Source organism: Caloenas nicobarica, chromosome 6 (assembly GCF_036013445.1).
Source record: "Caloenas nicobarica isolate bCalNic1 chromosome 6, bCalNic1.hap1, whole genome shotgun sequence".
NCBI lineage: Eukaryota > Metazoa > Chordata > Aves > Columbiformes > Columbidae > Caloenas > Caloenas nicobarica.
In genome coordinates, this window is record NC_088250.1 from 10,519,231 (window position 1) to 10,535,843 (window position 16,613).

A 16,613-nucleotide genomic window follows, 5' to 3' on the forward strand; every position below is an offset into this window, starting at 1 on the left:
GATACATCAGCAACTGTCACAGACTTATAAAAATGATATAATGAACATCTGTTCATATTAATATTCTACATATTATTTACAAGTGATAGTCAACTGTCCCTATCACGGCTTGTCACATAGTGGTAATGGAAGAAATCGGACCGGGAAATCTGCTACATGACTGGCTTGTTGATAATCTTTGTAATATTCTGCCGATACCTTTTTGACTCCAGTGCAATAACAAGGATAAACAGAGATAGAGCTGAGGTCATGATGTGCCTGGCTGTCCGCAGAGCAGTAATTGCTTGTTTGAAATGCTTGGTCTTTCAACACTGAAACTGTAGTTCCAAAACTAAACAAGATTTTGCAGAGCAATATTTTCCATATTAAATTGGGTGTTGCTTCTCATTGTAAGGTACGGCATCTCTTGGAACTATTAAGATTAGAAAACCTTTGTGCTGTGAAAACATGGTGGGCTTATCCCTGCACTGAAAGGCTTTCAATCAAGATGGACACAACAGATACAGGGTAGAGCAATGATTATTATTATACCCATTTATAGATGGGACTCTGTTAATTGCAGCACAGATCTCATAACCTCTAAGGGAATGATTTAATTTTTTAAATTAATTTTTATTTTTAATTATATTCTGGTTTTAAATTGGCTTGGAATGTTTACTGAGAAAGACAGATACTATATGAGGTTTGTTTTCAGACAAAGCTGTTTTATCTAATTAGCCACTGAGAAGGTGTCTAAAATGTTCTTTCCAAACCTCTCTTGTTATCAATCAGTGCTTGCCCCCAAGTCAGGTATCTTAAAGAAGCTGATAACACTTGATATAAGGCAAATTGTCAGTTTAGCAACAGAAGAGAGAGAATAGGTATTCTTACCTCTTAGTTCCTTGTAAGGTATTGAAATTGTATCCTGAAGGTTTCTGCTTTATATAGAATATCAGGTTTTTAATTGCATAGACAAAATTGTACAAAATACAATTAAATAGGTTTCAGGTACACCCAAGACCTCTTTTGATCTTGATGTTTTGCATGAAAAATGATATTAAAATGTTTAAGAAAATATGGTTATGTAGATTTTTGAGCTACGTTGACAAATTGCAGCTCTGTTGCATTTGCTCAACACTGGCTTCAAAGCCATTCATTGATCGACTTACCTTGGTAAATCCTGTGATCTGGAGCAGCATCGATGTGATGTAGGAAATGGCTGAGGTGCAGTCAAATAACAGTTTAATCTGATGGAAATGCAACACCTCAATAAAGTAGGGGCACGTGGAACAGAGATGAGCTATGGGCAGTTCCCCAGGCTTCCATTTAGGGAGTGGAGGTAACGTCTGTGGACAGGCAACCCCCGGGTTGAATCCATCTGGAAATGTTCTCCGGTGTGGAGGGTGCTTTTGCTGGCTGGGGAGTGCCCTTCGCTGGAGTTCAGTGCTGTGATTTCTACATGCAGATAAAAGCAGAATTTAGCTCTTTGTATGTTTTCTGAAGCCAAGCTTTTTTTTTTTTTTTTTTTTTTTAATGAAGTATCGTTGGTTTAGGTTAGTGGCTAGAGTCACCTGCTAATAATACGAGTCCTCTGATACGTAATTTTAGTAATGAAAGTGTTTGGAGGAGGCTTGGAAAGAAAGGGTGTTTGAAATGGGGAAAGAAAGTAAGTTTCCTTGTTGAAATGGTTTCTTGGCAAAATAATGAAAAAATATTTCTTGGTAAAATATATTAACTTGTTGGAACTAAAAGGAAGAGTTTCTGCTGAAGCTTTCCAGTGAATTCCTCAGCTAGAACGTTTTAGAAATATGTTAGTGATTGAAATACCTATTTTGTCATTTTCTCAATTAACTCTGCTGGATTTCTGTTTTGAAGTGTTTGGTTGTTTCTAAAGTCGGACTATGTTTATTAGACAAGAATGTTGTTACATCCAAATTAGAACATTAAACATTTTTCCTGTGTCATTGTGGACAGCAGGGAGAACTGGGAAATTTCTTATGTAGCTGAGTAAAGGATGGGGAACATTTTCCATTGCTAGGTCTTTTCTGAGGATCTGAATGCTGTGTCCTGTCTGATTTTAAGCAGATTGGGGAGATGCTTCTGGTCCGTCTGTGACTAATCTCTTCTCTCAAGTGAGAGCCCAATTTAAGTTCTTGACAGTGCTGTTGTTGAGATGAGAACACAGACCTGATCGAAACTTTAGACTACCAGAGGTTGTTGATGTTTATGTGGCAGCTTGGCAAGCTCTCAAAGTGTCTTAGAGCTCCGGAAAGTGTCTTAAACCATGTTGTGTCACCATATAAATGTTTTTAGCTCAACTAAAACTTGCATATCAGCCCTCTGGTCTGCAGTTGAGCTAGTGCTGAAAACATGAGTGGCAGTCACTGCTCCACGTTGGACATAAAAAGTGTCACACAGAGAATGCATTTTCTTGTCATGTAATATCCCTACATAGCCCAGTCCTGAAAGATGTGTTAATGTACAGAGATGGCTGTCTCACTCCTTGCCTGTCTAAATGAGACAAAATTCCAGGTCACTTTCAAATTCATATCGGCTTGCCCATAGACTGCCCATACCCGTTTTCTCCTTGTCTATGTAGTCACAGTACAATCTAAACATACCATCTTTATCACCTTCCAACACCTCCTCTCAGGGAACACTCCTGTAAGGCCCCTGGTGATGTGCAGCAGCTTGCTGTGGCTTTGGCGTTTCACTGGTGCGGGATCTGCTGAGGATGACCGAAGAGCTGGCAACTTGGTGTTGTTTTGAGTTTCACAGTGCACCTCTTGGAGGCACAGCATATTCTTTGATCCCAGTAGGATGTCATACCATGGTAGTATAGGTCTTTAAAAACAAAATTTTCAAAATATAAGTGTAAATGCATACAACAAGGAATAAGTAGGATGGATAAATTTTGTGTAACTCTACTTCTCTTTTTATAAAAAGTCATCCTAAAGAGGTAATAGTGCTGTTTAGAAAGGCTGATGGTATAACAGCTATGGATACCTTGTCCTGCTTTTTATTAAATGTCAACCCCTTGACTACTGAGCTTTGCACTAATATGCAAAATAGGTGCTAGCCCACAAAACTCTCTGCAGTGCGGATGGGGTTACTGCTTTAGAATGAGAGTGCAAATCGACTGTGCTTCAGATCTGAAAGCAAGCTTGCTCTTTGCATGGCACATCCGCAGAGCTGCCGTGACTATGTCTTCAGCACTGACTTTGTCACAGCAGTAGTGCCTTGGGGTTCCATGTTTTCTAATTGTGCTTCTTTCGCCTGAAGTTTCCCTGGCAGTGTCACTTAGAGCCTTTTTCACTTTCTTTCCTAGACAGCTGCAAGGTGTGGCTGGCTGTTGAAAAACAGTTTTACCCCAGTCAGCCTTGCTGCAGTTTGCTGAAGGAAATGCTAGAAAAAGAGGTTTGGGTTTTGACTTGCAGAGTCCTTTTAGCTGAATAGTCCCTTGGAAATTCTGAATTTGTGATACCATGTCATCATACTAGCATAGTTCAATGTTGTTGGAATTGTGGTAATTCACAAAAGAGGATGAAAGTACAACGTGAATTATTATTTTGCTCTATTTATACCACTCTTGAATTGCAGATTACTTACAAAAAGGCATTACCTCCTGCAGTACTGCAATTTTAAGTGGTGTTTGCCCATAATTTTCTGTTCTTGGCTTCTGTGCTTCAGTGAGATCTTGCCTTTATGAGAGTGTCCACACAGCCACAAATACAAACTAATAAATACAATTGTATTGATTGATTTGACCAAGGCTTTTGTGTCAGTAACAGACAGTTGACCACTTATTCATGCAGGTTTGTTCTTGGAGTCGTTTGGCTCTCTGTGACAAAAGTCTGGACCTGAATATGGCCACGCATTGAAGATCAGGCATAGCATGGGATGTGGGGTTTATTACAGATGTCAAGATTTTATCAACACGAAAAAATTCATTATTACTAGATCACATTGTTTCATGTATATGTGTGTGTTTATTACCCTGGCAGTAGGACATGCTCAAATCTTGTGAAAGTTTAGGGGGAGGGATGTGAAACATTATGATTAGAGCAGAAGACAAGCTGCCAATCTTAAGGTTTGTAAGAAACTTCCCCTGAAACATACCTACAGACAGGCCAGGGATGTGAGCTACCTTTGTGCTCCTGTGCATTGACTTCCCAAATTCTGGCCACTTTTCAGAGCCAGGTTACTGAACTAGCTGGGCATCATCCCAGGGATGGCCATGGAGGGGGACAGAGGAGCCATCCCAGCTGGCAGCCACGTCCCCTCACAGCTGCTCGCTCCCCCCTACACCCAGCAGGACTGGGGAGAAAACAGGGGAAGAACAGGAGAGAAAAACCCTGGGTCAAAAAAAGAATAGGGAAATCGCTTGTTCATTACTGTCACAGGCAAAACAGACTTGGCTTGGGGAAGTTAATTTATTGCCAATTACCATAAGTATTTAATACCTGATTTGATATTAGGAAAAAAAAAAAAAAAGTGGAAACCTCCCCCTTTCCCTGTTCCAACTCCAGTCAGCTCCCAGCCGATTTTGGGGTTTGGGGCAGCCCTGGCCTCTTCCCACAGGGGCATCCCCTGCAGCCCCCCTGCTGCCACAGCCCTGCCATCCCCACCCAGTGCTCCCAGTACCTGCTGTTCCAGGAGCAGCCTAAAGCTGGGTGGTGTCGCCCGCAGCAGGATAAGGACCAGCTCGCTGGGTGCAGAAGGACTCAGCCAGGGTGGAGGTTCTGCCGTGGCTGGGACAGGTGATGCAGTGCACAGAAATCAGGAGGTGTCTGAATTTTGGCGGTGGCAGTGGTTTTCTTTCAAGCATTTTTTTAAAGAGGTTTTTAATTTTATCTTCAGGAAAAGAGCAGGTCAGCAGGATGGTAAAAGAAAGGACAAAGAAAGTAGAGAAGAAAAGGATGGAGCAAAAACTGCAGAATCTCAGGAGAAAATAGCAGGCAGAGTAATGTTGAAAGGAAGAAAACGCTATAATGCAGGAAACTTGTGACTTCATGACTTCGTGGTTCACTGATGCCAGCTTGGCCAAAACCAAAAAATCTGACTGAACCATCTAAGTCAAATGAAACCTTTTTTGTTTAAATATCATCATCCCTTTGCAGTACTTGAGTCCTGAGTGTGATGCTCTTAGGCAACTGAATAGAGGTGAGGGAAGCATGGAGATGAGCCTATTTTGAATTCTCAGTTCTGAGATATTAAATACCTGGGTTATGGGCAAAATGTATCTTTGATTAAAACAACTCTTAATGTTGATAGTACACTTGATGAAATTAGGTTTCAATCTGATGCTGTCTTTTTAAATTGATCCTGAAGGAGGAAGGAGCTTTGAGTGTGTGATTATAAAGTCAAGCTTTTCAGTGATACCGGAAAATTCAAAGCAATGCCCTAAGACTCTTTAGAAAGGAGAGAGAACTTAATAGATTTTTTTTTTTTTTTTCTCTCTGTGACTCATTCTTGAGACCTTGCCATCACTCATCTTAAATCAAAAATTAAAGCAATAACTCCCTCCTTCTGAAAGGAATCTGCCGCTAAGTCTAAATATTTTTATAAGCTGGTCAGTGGTAAGGTCTTTTTACTCTCCTGTTTGAATAATGTTGAAATTATTGCTTTTTTAGACTGTACATTTAAAACATCAAACATTTTTTGCTGGTTGCATCAAAATAGTAAGAAACAAATCACTTTTGACAGACCATTCTGAAATAATGATGCGTGTCAAGCTGTAAGTAAAACATTTGTCAGAAAGTTTTTACAAAGAGGTGTCCGTGCTGCTGAACCGCTTACACCCTGTCTGCAAACGGCCAGTCTGAAACCCACTGCTACTTCTCTTGATGGCTTTCAATGGAAACATTTCTGGTTGCTGACGTCCTGAGCTTGTGGCCATTTATGCATAAAAGTGAACTGAAAATGATCTAGATTTTGCCTTCTAATCACCATAATCAATGTTTTCAGGCGAGATTCACAGAAAGGCTGGTAGGAATTGTCCTCTGACTGGGTGTGTGATGGAAAATCTTCACTTAGCTTGTTATGCACCAGAGGTTTGTTCCTTTAGACTTGAGAGTCCTCCTCAGCTGTCTCACACAGGCTCTGATGAACCGAGAGACTTAATTAGTACAAAGTCATCAGGGAGAAGTAAGGAACATATGGTGTGTGGGTTCTACAAAATGTGTCTCCTGCACTTTCAAACATCTAAGCATGTGTTTAACTCTTAAGCACTTGAGCCCCGTTAGAGTCGGCACAGTTGCCCGTGCCCTCAGTGTTTGCAGGACAGAGATCACAGTACTGTTGTGGGGTTTTGTTTGTTTTAATTTATTTTATGTTGCCGCAAAATATATAGTGAGCCAGATTTGCTTCTATAAGCGCAAGAAGGTATCTATTCCTGCATGAATAAGACCTACTGCTTCTCTAAGGTGGGCATGAAATATTTCGCTAGAATGTGTGCTGCCTGCTTTGGAATTTTCTTTTTCATTCTTAGTTTTTGTCCTATAAAGTTTTGGGTGTAGTGGCACAGCTGACTTTCCAGAACTTTCTGAAGGAATAACTTAATTTTACCATTTAACGACACAGCACGCTTGTACTCCTGTCTAAGCATGCAGCGACTCTGCTTACTACCCAGTGGACCTCTGGTCAAGTTCCTCACTGGAAACCGAACTCAAAAAAGGTCAAATGTCTTACATGTCTACAAAGTCCAGAACAATCCATTCTAAGCCTGTAGTCTCTTTAATTGTAAGAATTTGTCCTTGCTCTGAGGAAACACAAATTAACAAGACTCATAACTGCTGCCTTCTCTGTTCCCATAGACCTTCCTAAAGCAAAGGGAGCATGTGGGCAGTTTCAAGGAGAGGATGGTTAGTGCAGAACTGAAGCTAACAGCCCGTTAGACTTTCTTTGTAACAGGGCCTTGACTTAGACCTCTAGTTGTTTCTTGCTGTGCCAGCCAAACCCAGTGTTTCCCCAGAGAAAAAGCGGTTGGTCATGTGTGTGAATATAGGATTTGGACCTGAATGTGCATTTTTACACTTCTGTGGAACAACTGTTGGTGAAACTGGACCTACTGTAAGTATTCATCTTGCTTTATGCATGGAGTATGAATGTGAACATACAGGAAGATTTTTTTTTTTTTAATACCTTTCTTCATTTCCTCTTTAGCCCTGATTCTCAGTGAGAGGTTGAGAGAAATTGTTGTACACGACCTGGGTGTTGTCACCATCTCTCAGGAGGGTACAGTGACAGAAACCTGTTTTGCCACAGGTTGCAAGATACGCTGCTGCATTCACATGAGCCAAGCTAAAGCGTGTAGTAGCTCAGTCCTGCAGTAGTAACCTCAGGGTTGAATCTGTCCGTGCAGCATTCAAGTGCTCTTCACTGTATTACACATCAGTAAAATTGGTTATAGAAGCTGTTGCCAAGTCCCAAATGAGACTTCTGTCTGAAAGTGCCCTGTTAAATGTATTTGCTCCTAATTGACTATAAAACGGTTCCTGGAAAAGCAGCCCTGGCTGTTTATGCTGTTGCTGTCCTCCCTCTGTTTGCTACTGTAGGACTCTGATACCTTTTGTTGGTCCCTGTAGCTGCATCTCTCATTTCATCTTCAGAAACATCTGAGACATTTCAGCAGAAGCTTTCCAGAGAGTGTCTGCCTAAGTGGTGAAAAATTGGAGCCCAAGGGTTGAAAGCATAGCGGTGCTGTAAAGCAGTGGAAAACAGCATCTTGCATAGGAAGTACAGGGGAAATAAATGAGTATCATTGTCATACTATAAACGTGGGCATGTGTGCTGTGGAGTATATAAATTGTGCTGTCTCTCAGCTTAAGTAGTTGTGCAGACTGCATAGGCTAAGTTGGCTGTAACCTAAAAAATTGGTAAGACATAGGACACAAACAAAAGGCATTGAAAATATGTTGGACTGTAATCAGATCTGCCCTGAAGCATGTCAGATGTGCATTCCAGACAGGTGTTTGCTCTAGCCATTAGAAGCATTGTAAAATTAATGTAAAAAGCAGTGTATTCACTGTACTATCTCTCCTGTTACCACAGCACGGCTTATGTTTTCAGAAAAATGCACAGCACAGTATGAAGTCAGCTTTAAGTACATTTATTTGTTCAACAGTGATTAGGAAAAACAGGTGGATTGTTGTTTCTGGCTGCTTTTGTTTTGTTTGAGGGCATTTTATGGCAAGAACAGTTAGAAGCAGAAGGTTAGGAAAACCAAGATTTTTCAGATTTTGTCCCTGCTTACTGAACTCTATCAGGTGCATATGTTCATCTGGCTTTACTGGGCTTGCTGAATTGGGGCAGCAGATCTGTGATGCTTCTCTGGAACAGGGAGCACGTATCTCCTGCACTGGAAGGGGACGTTGGCTATATGTAAGTGAACTTCTCCTGGTGCTCTCTGTGCTATAGTTATTGATGCTCAGGAAGCTCATGTGGTAAAGAACAAACCTTCAGAAGGAGTATCTTTTCCTTTCTGCCAGATATTTAGACCTGATATAAAGAAATAATATTGTTCTAAATGCCAATTCTCTTGTTAGATGAAGTCTTCAGCAGTAAGAAGATGAGGTTATCAAGCACTACATTAGAAGGTCTTGGGATCCACCATACAGTACAGGACTCTTAATGACACTGTTAGCATGTTTCAGAGCCTCTGTAAGCAACTAAGGGAAGGTCTCTTGACCGATTCCGATGTTCAGGTTTCCTTCAGAGCATGGTTTTGGACTGGGCAGGGTGATGGCTTGCTGTCAGTTCTGCCCTGTTCCAGGACCCCAGGGATCTCAGGAGTTGCCTGTATACCATCTCTACCATCTCAGGAACAGTCTGCCTAGGGATGCTTGGCCATGTACTGTACTGGTGTACTAATTAATGAGGACATGTGCTGGAAGAGAGTTGTGTCCTGGACCACTCTGGGTGGAGGATAAATTTTCGACGTAGACATAAGTATGGCATTATTTTACTGCTAGTGGCACATGTACCTTGCTGAGTCCACTGATTTACAAACTAAATGGTCAAGGAAACAAAACCAGTATCAAAAGATGCTCTTCAGGAACCATCATGCTGGCTAATACTTATGTTCAGTTGTAATTGTTAGCAATAACATATCAAAGTAGGAAAGGAGGGAGTAAAATGCCATCTTACAAGACGTGCTGTAAGGTGTTACTCAGAGCATCCTTTCTTCTTACAGTCTTGAGAATTGTATTTCTTCCACATCCTGGAAGGCTGAAATGAAAATACTGCTTTAGCTGGATTTTGAGTTACTTTTCAGAAACAGTAGTCAAATGAAAGGCATTTCAAATGTGACCGCAGAGTATGGATAGATCAGGAAACAAGTGGGATTTTCAAAGCCATCTAAGGAGTGAAGACGACATAAGTGACCTGTGAGAACTGAGTCGTTAGTTCCCTTTGTCATCTGTGTTCACAAGTGCTCTTAGCCTGGACGTAACTATGCGTTGTATCGTTACAGTGACAGCCAGCTCTCATGACTTAAGTAAGTTCTACTTGACTAAGCATGTTTTGGTGGTCTAATGACCAGTGCTCGGTGCTTCTTCTGGCCACTCACTGTGGGTTGGCAATTGCTCCTTGTCAGACCCTGCTGACACAGCTGTGCTGACAGAAACCAGTCATGGGTCTGGTGACGTCTCACTAGGACCTACAAACTCACCCTTCTTCTTGGATATGCTAGTGTGTTACTAAATGCACATGATGGATCAGTGTGAAGCAATAAATAACATTTATGTCATTGTTTAATATAATTGTTTAGTATAGGGTTGTGTATATAAATCACAGGAGTTGAGCTTAACGTGGCAGTATTTCAACTGCATTTCAAAGAGGCAGAAGAGAGGAATGGTCAATATGACACAATTTCTTTATATGAAATAGCATATCTGATAAGTATAATACTGAGTTGAACGTGGAAGGCTCAATTAAAGTCACTTGCTGTTCTCCCTGTGACAAGGCTGGGAGGACACAGCAATGGTTTTCTGAAGCTACCTGCTAGATTAGCTGCCTTCTGCATCAAAGTCTCTTTCTTTACCAGCCTTCCCCTTGGATATATTAACACTGTAAGCGCTGCTGTGAATAGAATATACACACAGCACCTCGGTTTTAAGTAACTCCTTTGAGATCTTATACTACCTTAGCCTCAGCTGCTCAGGGCTCACCATAGACTCCAAAGTACATCTTAGAGGTAAGGGCCAGCTGAGCTCCACAGCCACTACCCGTGTGTAAACTGGCTGGCTTACAACCATCCTGCGTATGGCTGCCACACACTGCTGTGATAATTAATACCTGAGCAGCACCAGCGTAAAGAAACTCCAGGAAGAGATTCTATTTGGCTGGGGAGTTACTCTTGAGATGAGACTTCTTGCTTCTGCAGACAGATGAAGACGAGTGCCTGATGTCCAATAGGAGCCTTTCAAAACCATCACCATTCCTGTCATTTCTCAGATGCTAGTGTGAGCACATGATGTTACAAAGACTCTGACTCCTGGGGGAAAGATAAAGTACCATATCTTAATCATTTCTCTCCCTTCTTCCCTTTTTTATTTCAACCTTCAAAGGATTTTTTCAGGACAGAAAGATAAAGTGATTTGGGGCACAGTTCCCACTTCTGCTCTAGGCTGCCTGTGTGACTGTGAACAGTAGGTTGTGCTTTTCTGTACCTCAGTTTCCTCTGCATTAAATTAGAATAGACACAATTTAAAAACCATTTGTGTAATTGTGCCAGCAGAGTACAGAGATAAGATCTGCAAGGCTACCAAAAGATACGGGAAATTGTAGAGGCCAGTTTTGAAAGATGCCTGTGTCAGACAGCCAAGGCTGTGGGTCTAGGTGCTTTACCTGATTAAATGTTTCAGAAAATTTAATTGGGAACCAGGCTGCAGAGTGCCTAAGTGCCGTGGAGATTGTAGCTCTAGAAACTTTCATGTCCAAACATTTTAAAATGGGGGCTCATATTCCTTATTTGCTGAACAGGTTTTTAAAATGCTACTAAGTCATAATGTTTCTGTTGTTGTTTGTCTGTTTTGTCTAATTAGACTCTAGCAGAACAATTGCAATCTCTTTTACTTTGTGTTTTGTGCCGTGCTGGATAGACATAAGCCTGAATTCAGTTCTACTGTAGATGCAAGTTCAATAAAAATAACAATACTTTTACTAATGAGAACAACTATTTGAAGCCAGGATTCATGCTAGATGAGTATCCATGAGTGACGTAGATCTATAATGAAGGTTTCCTTGCTCTCTGTTGTGTGTCTCAATCCATTATAGAGCCATCCATAATATTTTATTAACAACATTTTAATTTTTTTCTGGAACCGTTGCCTAAAACTATTGGAAGAACATGTGCTTTCCCATAACATCAGAATGAGACAAACAGCACTGTTTATTTTTAATATTGCACAGAAGTGTCTTTCCTTTGGACTCAGACTTTGTAGATGGCAAGTAGCTGGAGACTAATGGAACACATGCTTCAAAGCTTTCCATCTGGTCCCTTGGTGAGCAAAGAGAATATATTGTCTATGTTCCAATCAGTCCTCATTATAAATAAAAGTACTCCTGCTCCACGTTCCTGGAGGAACTCTTACCTTTGCTCAGAGAGGGAGAGCACAACAAGTACTATCCCCTTATGCACCTGCAGGAGAAAAATGAGTGGGGTAAAAAGAAAAAAGAGAGTAGTTTTGTGCTCTGAAATTGGATAATGCACCTGTCAACAGGTATTTATCTTGGTGACCTTCAGTGACGTTTTCTAGTGACAGCAGAAGAGAGGCTAAAATTGTTTCAAAGAGACCCCATACGTATGAGTTGAGTGAGCAAGAAATAGATTAATTTGAATGTGAGCAAAATGATTTAAATTAAGATCCCTTTTCTAATTTGTTACATCGGAATCTTCCTCAGAGCTCCTCCTTCAGCCATCTCATCAAATAATCCCTACTTATTTATTTTATTTCTTCACATACATTTAGGAAGAAAAAGGAAGAAGATGCTCCCCCCAATGGAGGCCATCTGCTCTTTTCTTATTGGGGGAAAAGAAACCCTACAATTAGAGCCTTGTTCATCTTTTAGTTTTAACCAAAAAAAAGAGAGGGAAAGAAAGGGAGAACTATTATGCAAATACTCTGCAATTTGGTTTCAAATATTCTTTGTACTGTGATGAGCAATTTCCTTTAATACAAACTCAGCCTACTTGCCAGGACTTTTTTTTTTGCCTTAATATAGGGAAGAAGGAAAAAAAAAGCCTTTTATGAGTTGGGGATATGCTGTGTTCCTCTGATGCCAACTTTTTCTCATCCTTTTTTTCTTTCTTTCTTTGGCACTATTACAGCTGTTATTCCTTAAGTTGTCAGAAAGATGTCATATAGATTTTTTGAGAAAGAGAGAGAACAAAAATAGCTTTACAAAACCATAGATTCATCTCACTTTTCTTTGTTCCATTGCCATGATGAAGTGGTCTTGAAACGGAAGACTCAGCTTAGTGAATGAGGGCAGTTTTCTCCCTGCCCTTTTTGAATGCCAGTTTCTTGTGATGGTGGCATTACCTCTAAGAACAGATATGTAGGGTTTTTAGAAGGAGTTTCCATGCTATTTGTCAACTTTAGGGCCAAGTAGCATAGCCAAGATTAAGTTCTGGCCCTTGGTATTGGACAACCCAGCTTGCTAGCTGAAAACTTAGAATCTGGAAAAGAAAAATAACATGTAGAAGAAGTAAATGAATATTATTTCTTGTTTACTGTGTGGGAAGCTGAAGCATGGAAAAAAATGAAGTAACTCATCCAAGATCTCTTGGGAGAGGACTTTGGAAGAATCAGGAGCTGAGCTGAGCGGCTCAGATTTAGAAAGCTGCTGCATTCTGTAGTGGTGGTTTTGTGGCAACGTCAGGAGACGGGCAGGACTGCTCCTGTGGCTGGGCTGCTGCTGCACCATCACAACTGCTAGTTCAGGCTGTTGCTGTACAGCAGCCTGGTTCTATCCTAACGGCCTGATAAATCTGATGACTTTCAGTAGGACTCTGAGCATCAGACGCATTTGAAAAGCACACAGTTAACCTCCTGATTTGTAACCTTTCGCAGGTTGAACTTTGGGAAAGCTTCAATCAACATATAAATGCTACATGTTTAAGCTTATAAAATACTAAGCATGAAATGTCTGATCCAGTAAGGCATTTTAGCACAGCTTAATCAAATATCTTGCCAAATGAGGCCTAACTGGCCATCTCACTGCACACGAGTGGCATAGTTTGCTTGCTAAAAAAAAAAAAAAGCTGATGGCCAATGGATTGAACACAATTTGGGAAAATATATTAAAGAAACAAGATTAAGGGAAGTAGAACAAGACTAATGAGACCTTTAAGAAAAGTCAAGTGTGTCACACTTACATATTTGCTTCTGTCGCTGTAATGGGACAGGAAATATAGGGCAGTGCAGAATTTCTGATCTGAGCCTTCTCTGGATCTGTTCAGATAATGTGACCTGTTGCTTGGGGCTCATTACACCAGAGTGGATTTTGCTTAGATATGCCTAGCACTGGATAGACAACACAGGAATTTGTGGTACTGAGGGGACACTGATCCCCTTTAAGACACTCTGTGGGAAATGTTCTGTGCATAGAGTGTTTAAGCACACTGGAGTAACTGGGTCACTTTTGTTGTTACAGGAAGCTCTTATCATGGCCAGCATGGACCACCCGCACCTGGTGAGACTCCTGGGGGTCTGCTTGAGCCCGACCATCCAACTAGTCACTCAGCTGATGCCTCATGGCTGCCTGTTGGATTATGTTCATGAACATAAGGATAATATTGGCTCCCAGCTTCTGCTAAACTGGTGTGTCCAAATAGCTAAGGTATGTAGTTCATGTTGCTCTTTTTTATCATTTTCATAACTAACTGAAAAACATGTTGTGCAAAAAAAAAAAAAAAAGGATACGAAAAAAATTCCTGTTTGGGTTTTTCGTGGTTTGGTTGGTTTGGTTTTTGGGCATGTTTTTGTTTTCAAGAAGGTCGAGTAGCTCTTGAAATACACACTTTTGGCTGCTTACAATATATGAGATTACTTGTTAATGTGTAAGCCAGAGTATTTTTCTTGACTGTCTTTCCAACTCAGTGTTAATGGGGCAGGTTTTACAGAGGAGAAGGGGAAAGTGGGGGAAGAAGTCCCCTGTGTGACATCTAGGGGGACTGAGCACAGAATTATTTTTCAGCCTCTGCTACGATTCACTATTCATAGATACCGATTTAACCTGATGGTAGTTTTGAACCTTTCTGAATCTGCATTGCCAGTTAAATTCCGATATGCCATCACTTGTCTGCCCCCACGTTGCCGAGAAGATAAATATTCACTTCACGTCACTCCTTTGGGAACCAGCACAGTTCTGCTGTGTTTAAGACCTATCAAAACAGCTGAGGCTGGGGGGTAATACTGCTACTCTCTGCAGAATGGGAAATCTCAAGTGCTGGATCCTGCTTTGCTTGCCGTGGCATAATGCTCTGTGCCTTGCTGTGGGGTTTTAGGAGCAAAAGTGAAGCCAGTATCGTTCAGATACAGAGTGCGCTTCAGCGGAGGTGGAACAGGGCATAGGTCATAAATGAAGCCCTAATGTAATCCTTGTGCAATGTTTTGCCTGTGGTTTGGGTGTATTTGGATATTCAGTGTTGTACCAAGACCAAGTTATTGATAATCAGTTGCAAAGGGTAACAAGATGTAGCAGTGTAGAGGGCCACAGTTTGTATCTATTTTAAAGGCTCTTGCAACCAGCATTGTGTACAATGATGTTACTACAAGTGCAAATCTGGAACCTACTTTTTACTTAAGAGTTATTTAAAGGTTTAGATTATTTTGGTGAAAATGCCTTTTACATACAAATGTGTGCCACAGACTGCCCTCTTATATTAAATCTTTAGCCTTAAGTGAATTTGCTACAACAGGTATAACGAAGTCTTAATTCAAGTTGGAATGTTAAACTTTTAGCACTGGAGTGAAACCTGGAGATTCAGCAATTGTTTTGCTGGATCAAATAGCAGCCATCAAGTAAATGTTCACTAGTTTTAAAGACTTAAATGCAAAATCATCATTAATTTTCTTCCTAGGATCAGATCTGTTGTCAAACCTGCCTGAAGGTGACAGTACATGAGATGACCGTAATGCTGGATAGACGGGTTCATCCGTAGGAGGAGTGGGGGGAATCCCGAACCCACGTTCTGGTGTTGCAGCTTTTTGTGGATGTGTTAGTATCTGTGATTCTGCTGTGGTGGTAAAGCAGCCAGAGTTGCACAGAATATTGGAGCACACTGATGGGAATTGCCTGTATCTGGAGATTTGCAAGGGTTTGTTGAGGGCTGTTATCAGAGTGTAGAAGGTGGGGGAAAAAATACATATTCCTGTTTGAGTCCTTTCTCTCAACACAACCTCCTTCCCATCTGTTCTCCACTCTCTTGATTGATAGTGGCTGTTATTATTTATTACAAAACATTTACACAGTGGCATACGTGAAAAGATAACCCACCTTTATTTTCACTTTGTGTGTGCATATGGCCATTGACTCACTGGACTAATAGCTGTACTTGCTTTGCCATGGACTTTATGTGGGCAGCTGCTTTAGTGAAGCCAATAGCCTGATCCATAACAGAGGCTTCCAGAGCTGACAGATCCGTGGGAGGGTCTGTGGGAGCCAGGTCATATTTTCCCACAGTGGTTCTTATCAAAGTGAAACAGATTCCAAACTGATCTCCATTGTAAGGGGTTTCAGCATAACGTGGGCATTGGATTTAGGTACGCTCATTTGAAAATCATTGCCTGCTGGTTTTCGCGATCACTGTGTGATGTGGGAGGAGAAGATGAGGTATTACAGATATTTGAGTTCTGAAGGTGGCGGGTAGCCAACTAGTGCAAAGAAGTGAGATCATACTTGTAATATTAACTGATAAAGTGACAGGAAAAGAAAGGGAATTTCTTTATAACAAGAGCTGGTCTGTTATTGAGAGGAAGTTTAGTAAAGTTTAGATAGTTTATTGAAGTTTAATTAAATTCATCTTCTTCCACATCACAATAATCTTGAGGTTATTTTTGCCTTGGCCTTACATTGCAGCATGAAGCTCATCCACTTGGCTACCCATAAAGGGGACAGCAGCAAGTGACTGTTTTCCTGAAAAAGTGCGGTACTTGCTATATATGGCAGATATGTTAACTCTGGGCCATTGCAGTTTGTCTGGATTATTTTATCTTCTGTTTCTTCACGTGTCTCTTTCCCTTCTTTTAGTTATACTGCAGTGATTGGTATGGAGACAATCAGTATGTGTCTGACAGGGAGTTCTGTGTTTTGCTGCTTTGGGATGCATATTGGGTGATATTTAGGGGGGGATGGCTTGTTATAGATGAGAAGGTCACCGCAGGTACCAACTGCTTGCGTACCATGCCAGTGTGGTGCAATCCTGTCGTGGAAGTAGACTCCAAAGAATGAAAATGTACCTTTAACTCTTTATTTTCTTCTTGTCTTTGGAAACCTTGAATGACAGTTGCGTGTTGAAAATCTTCCCCATCAGGTTGCATCTACGCATAAAGATACATATCTTAATTATTATATAGGAGGCTATCGGTGAAGAGAGGAAAGAGGTGGGGACGTATGAGGCCATGCAC

At 41.0% G+C, this 16,613-nt stretch overlaps 1 protein-coding gene across 9 annotated transcripts in view; it reads left to right on the plus strand.

Moving 5' to 3' along the window:
* The window catches only part of ERBB4 (erb-b2 receptor tyrosine kinase 4), a 617,927-nt gene that overhangs the window by 504,328 nt on the left and 96,986 nt on the right, over positions 1–16,613 (plus strand). For all 9 annotated transcript variants that reach the window (XR_010606397.1, XR_010606399.1, XR_010606398.1 and 6 more), the window contains one exon: positions 13,639–13,824. Coding sequence is in view for 1 of the 9 variants with exons in the window: in XM_065638016.1 (XP_065494088.1) it covers positions 13,639–13,824 (186 nt within the window). In the remaining 8 variants the exon portion in view is untranslated. The remainder of the gene's footprint in view (positions 1–13,638; positions 13,825–16,613) is intronic.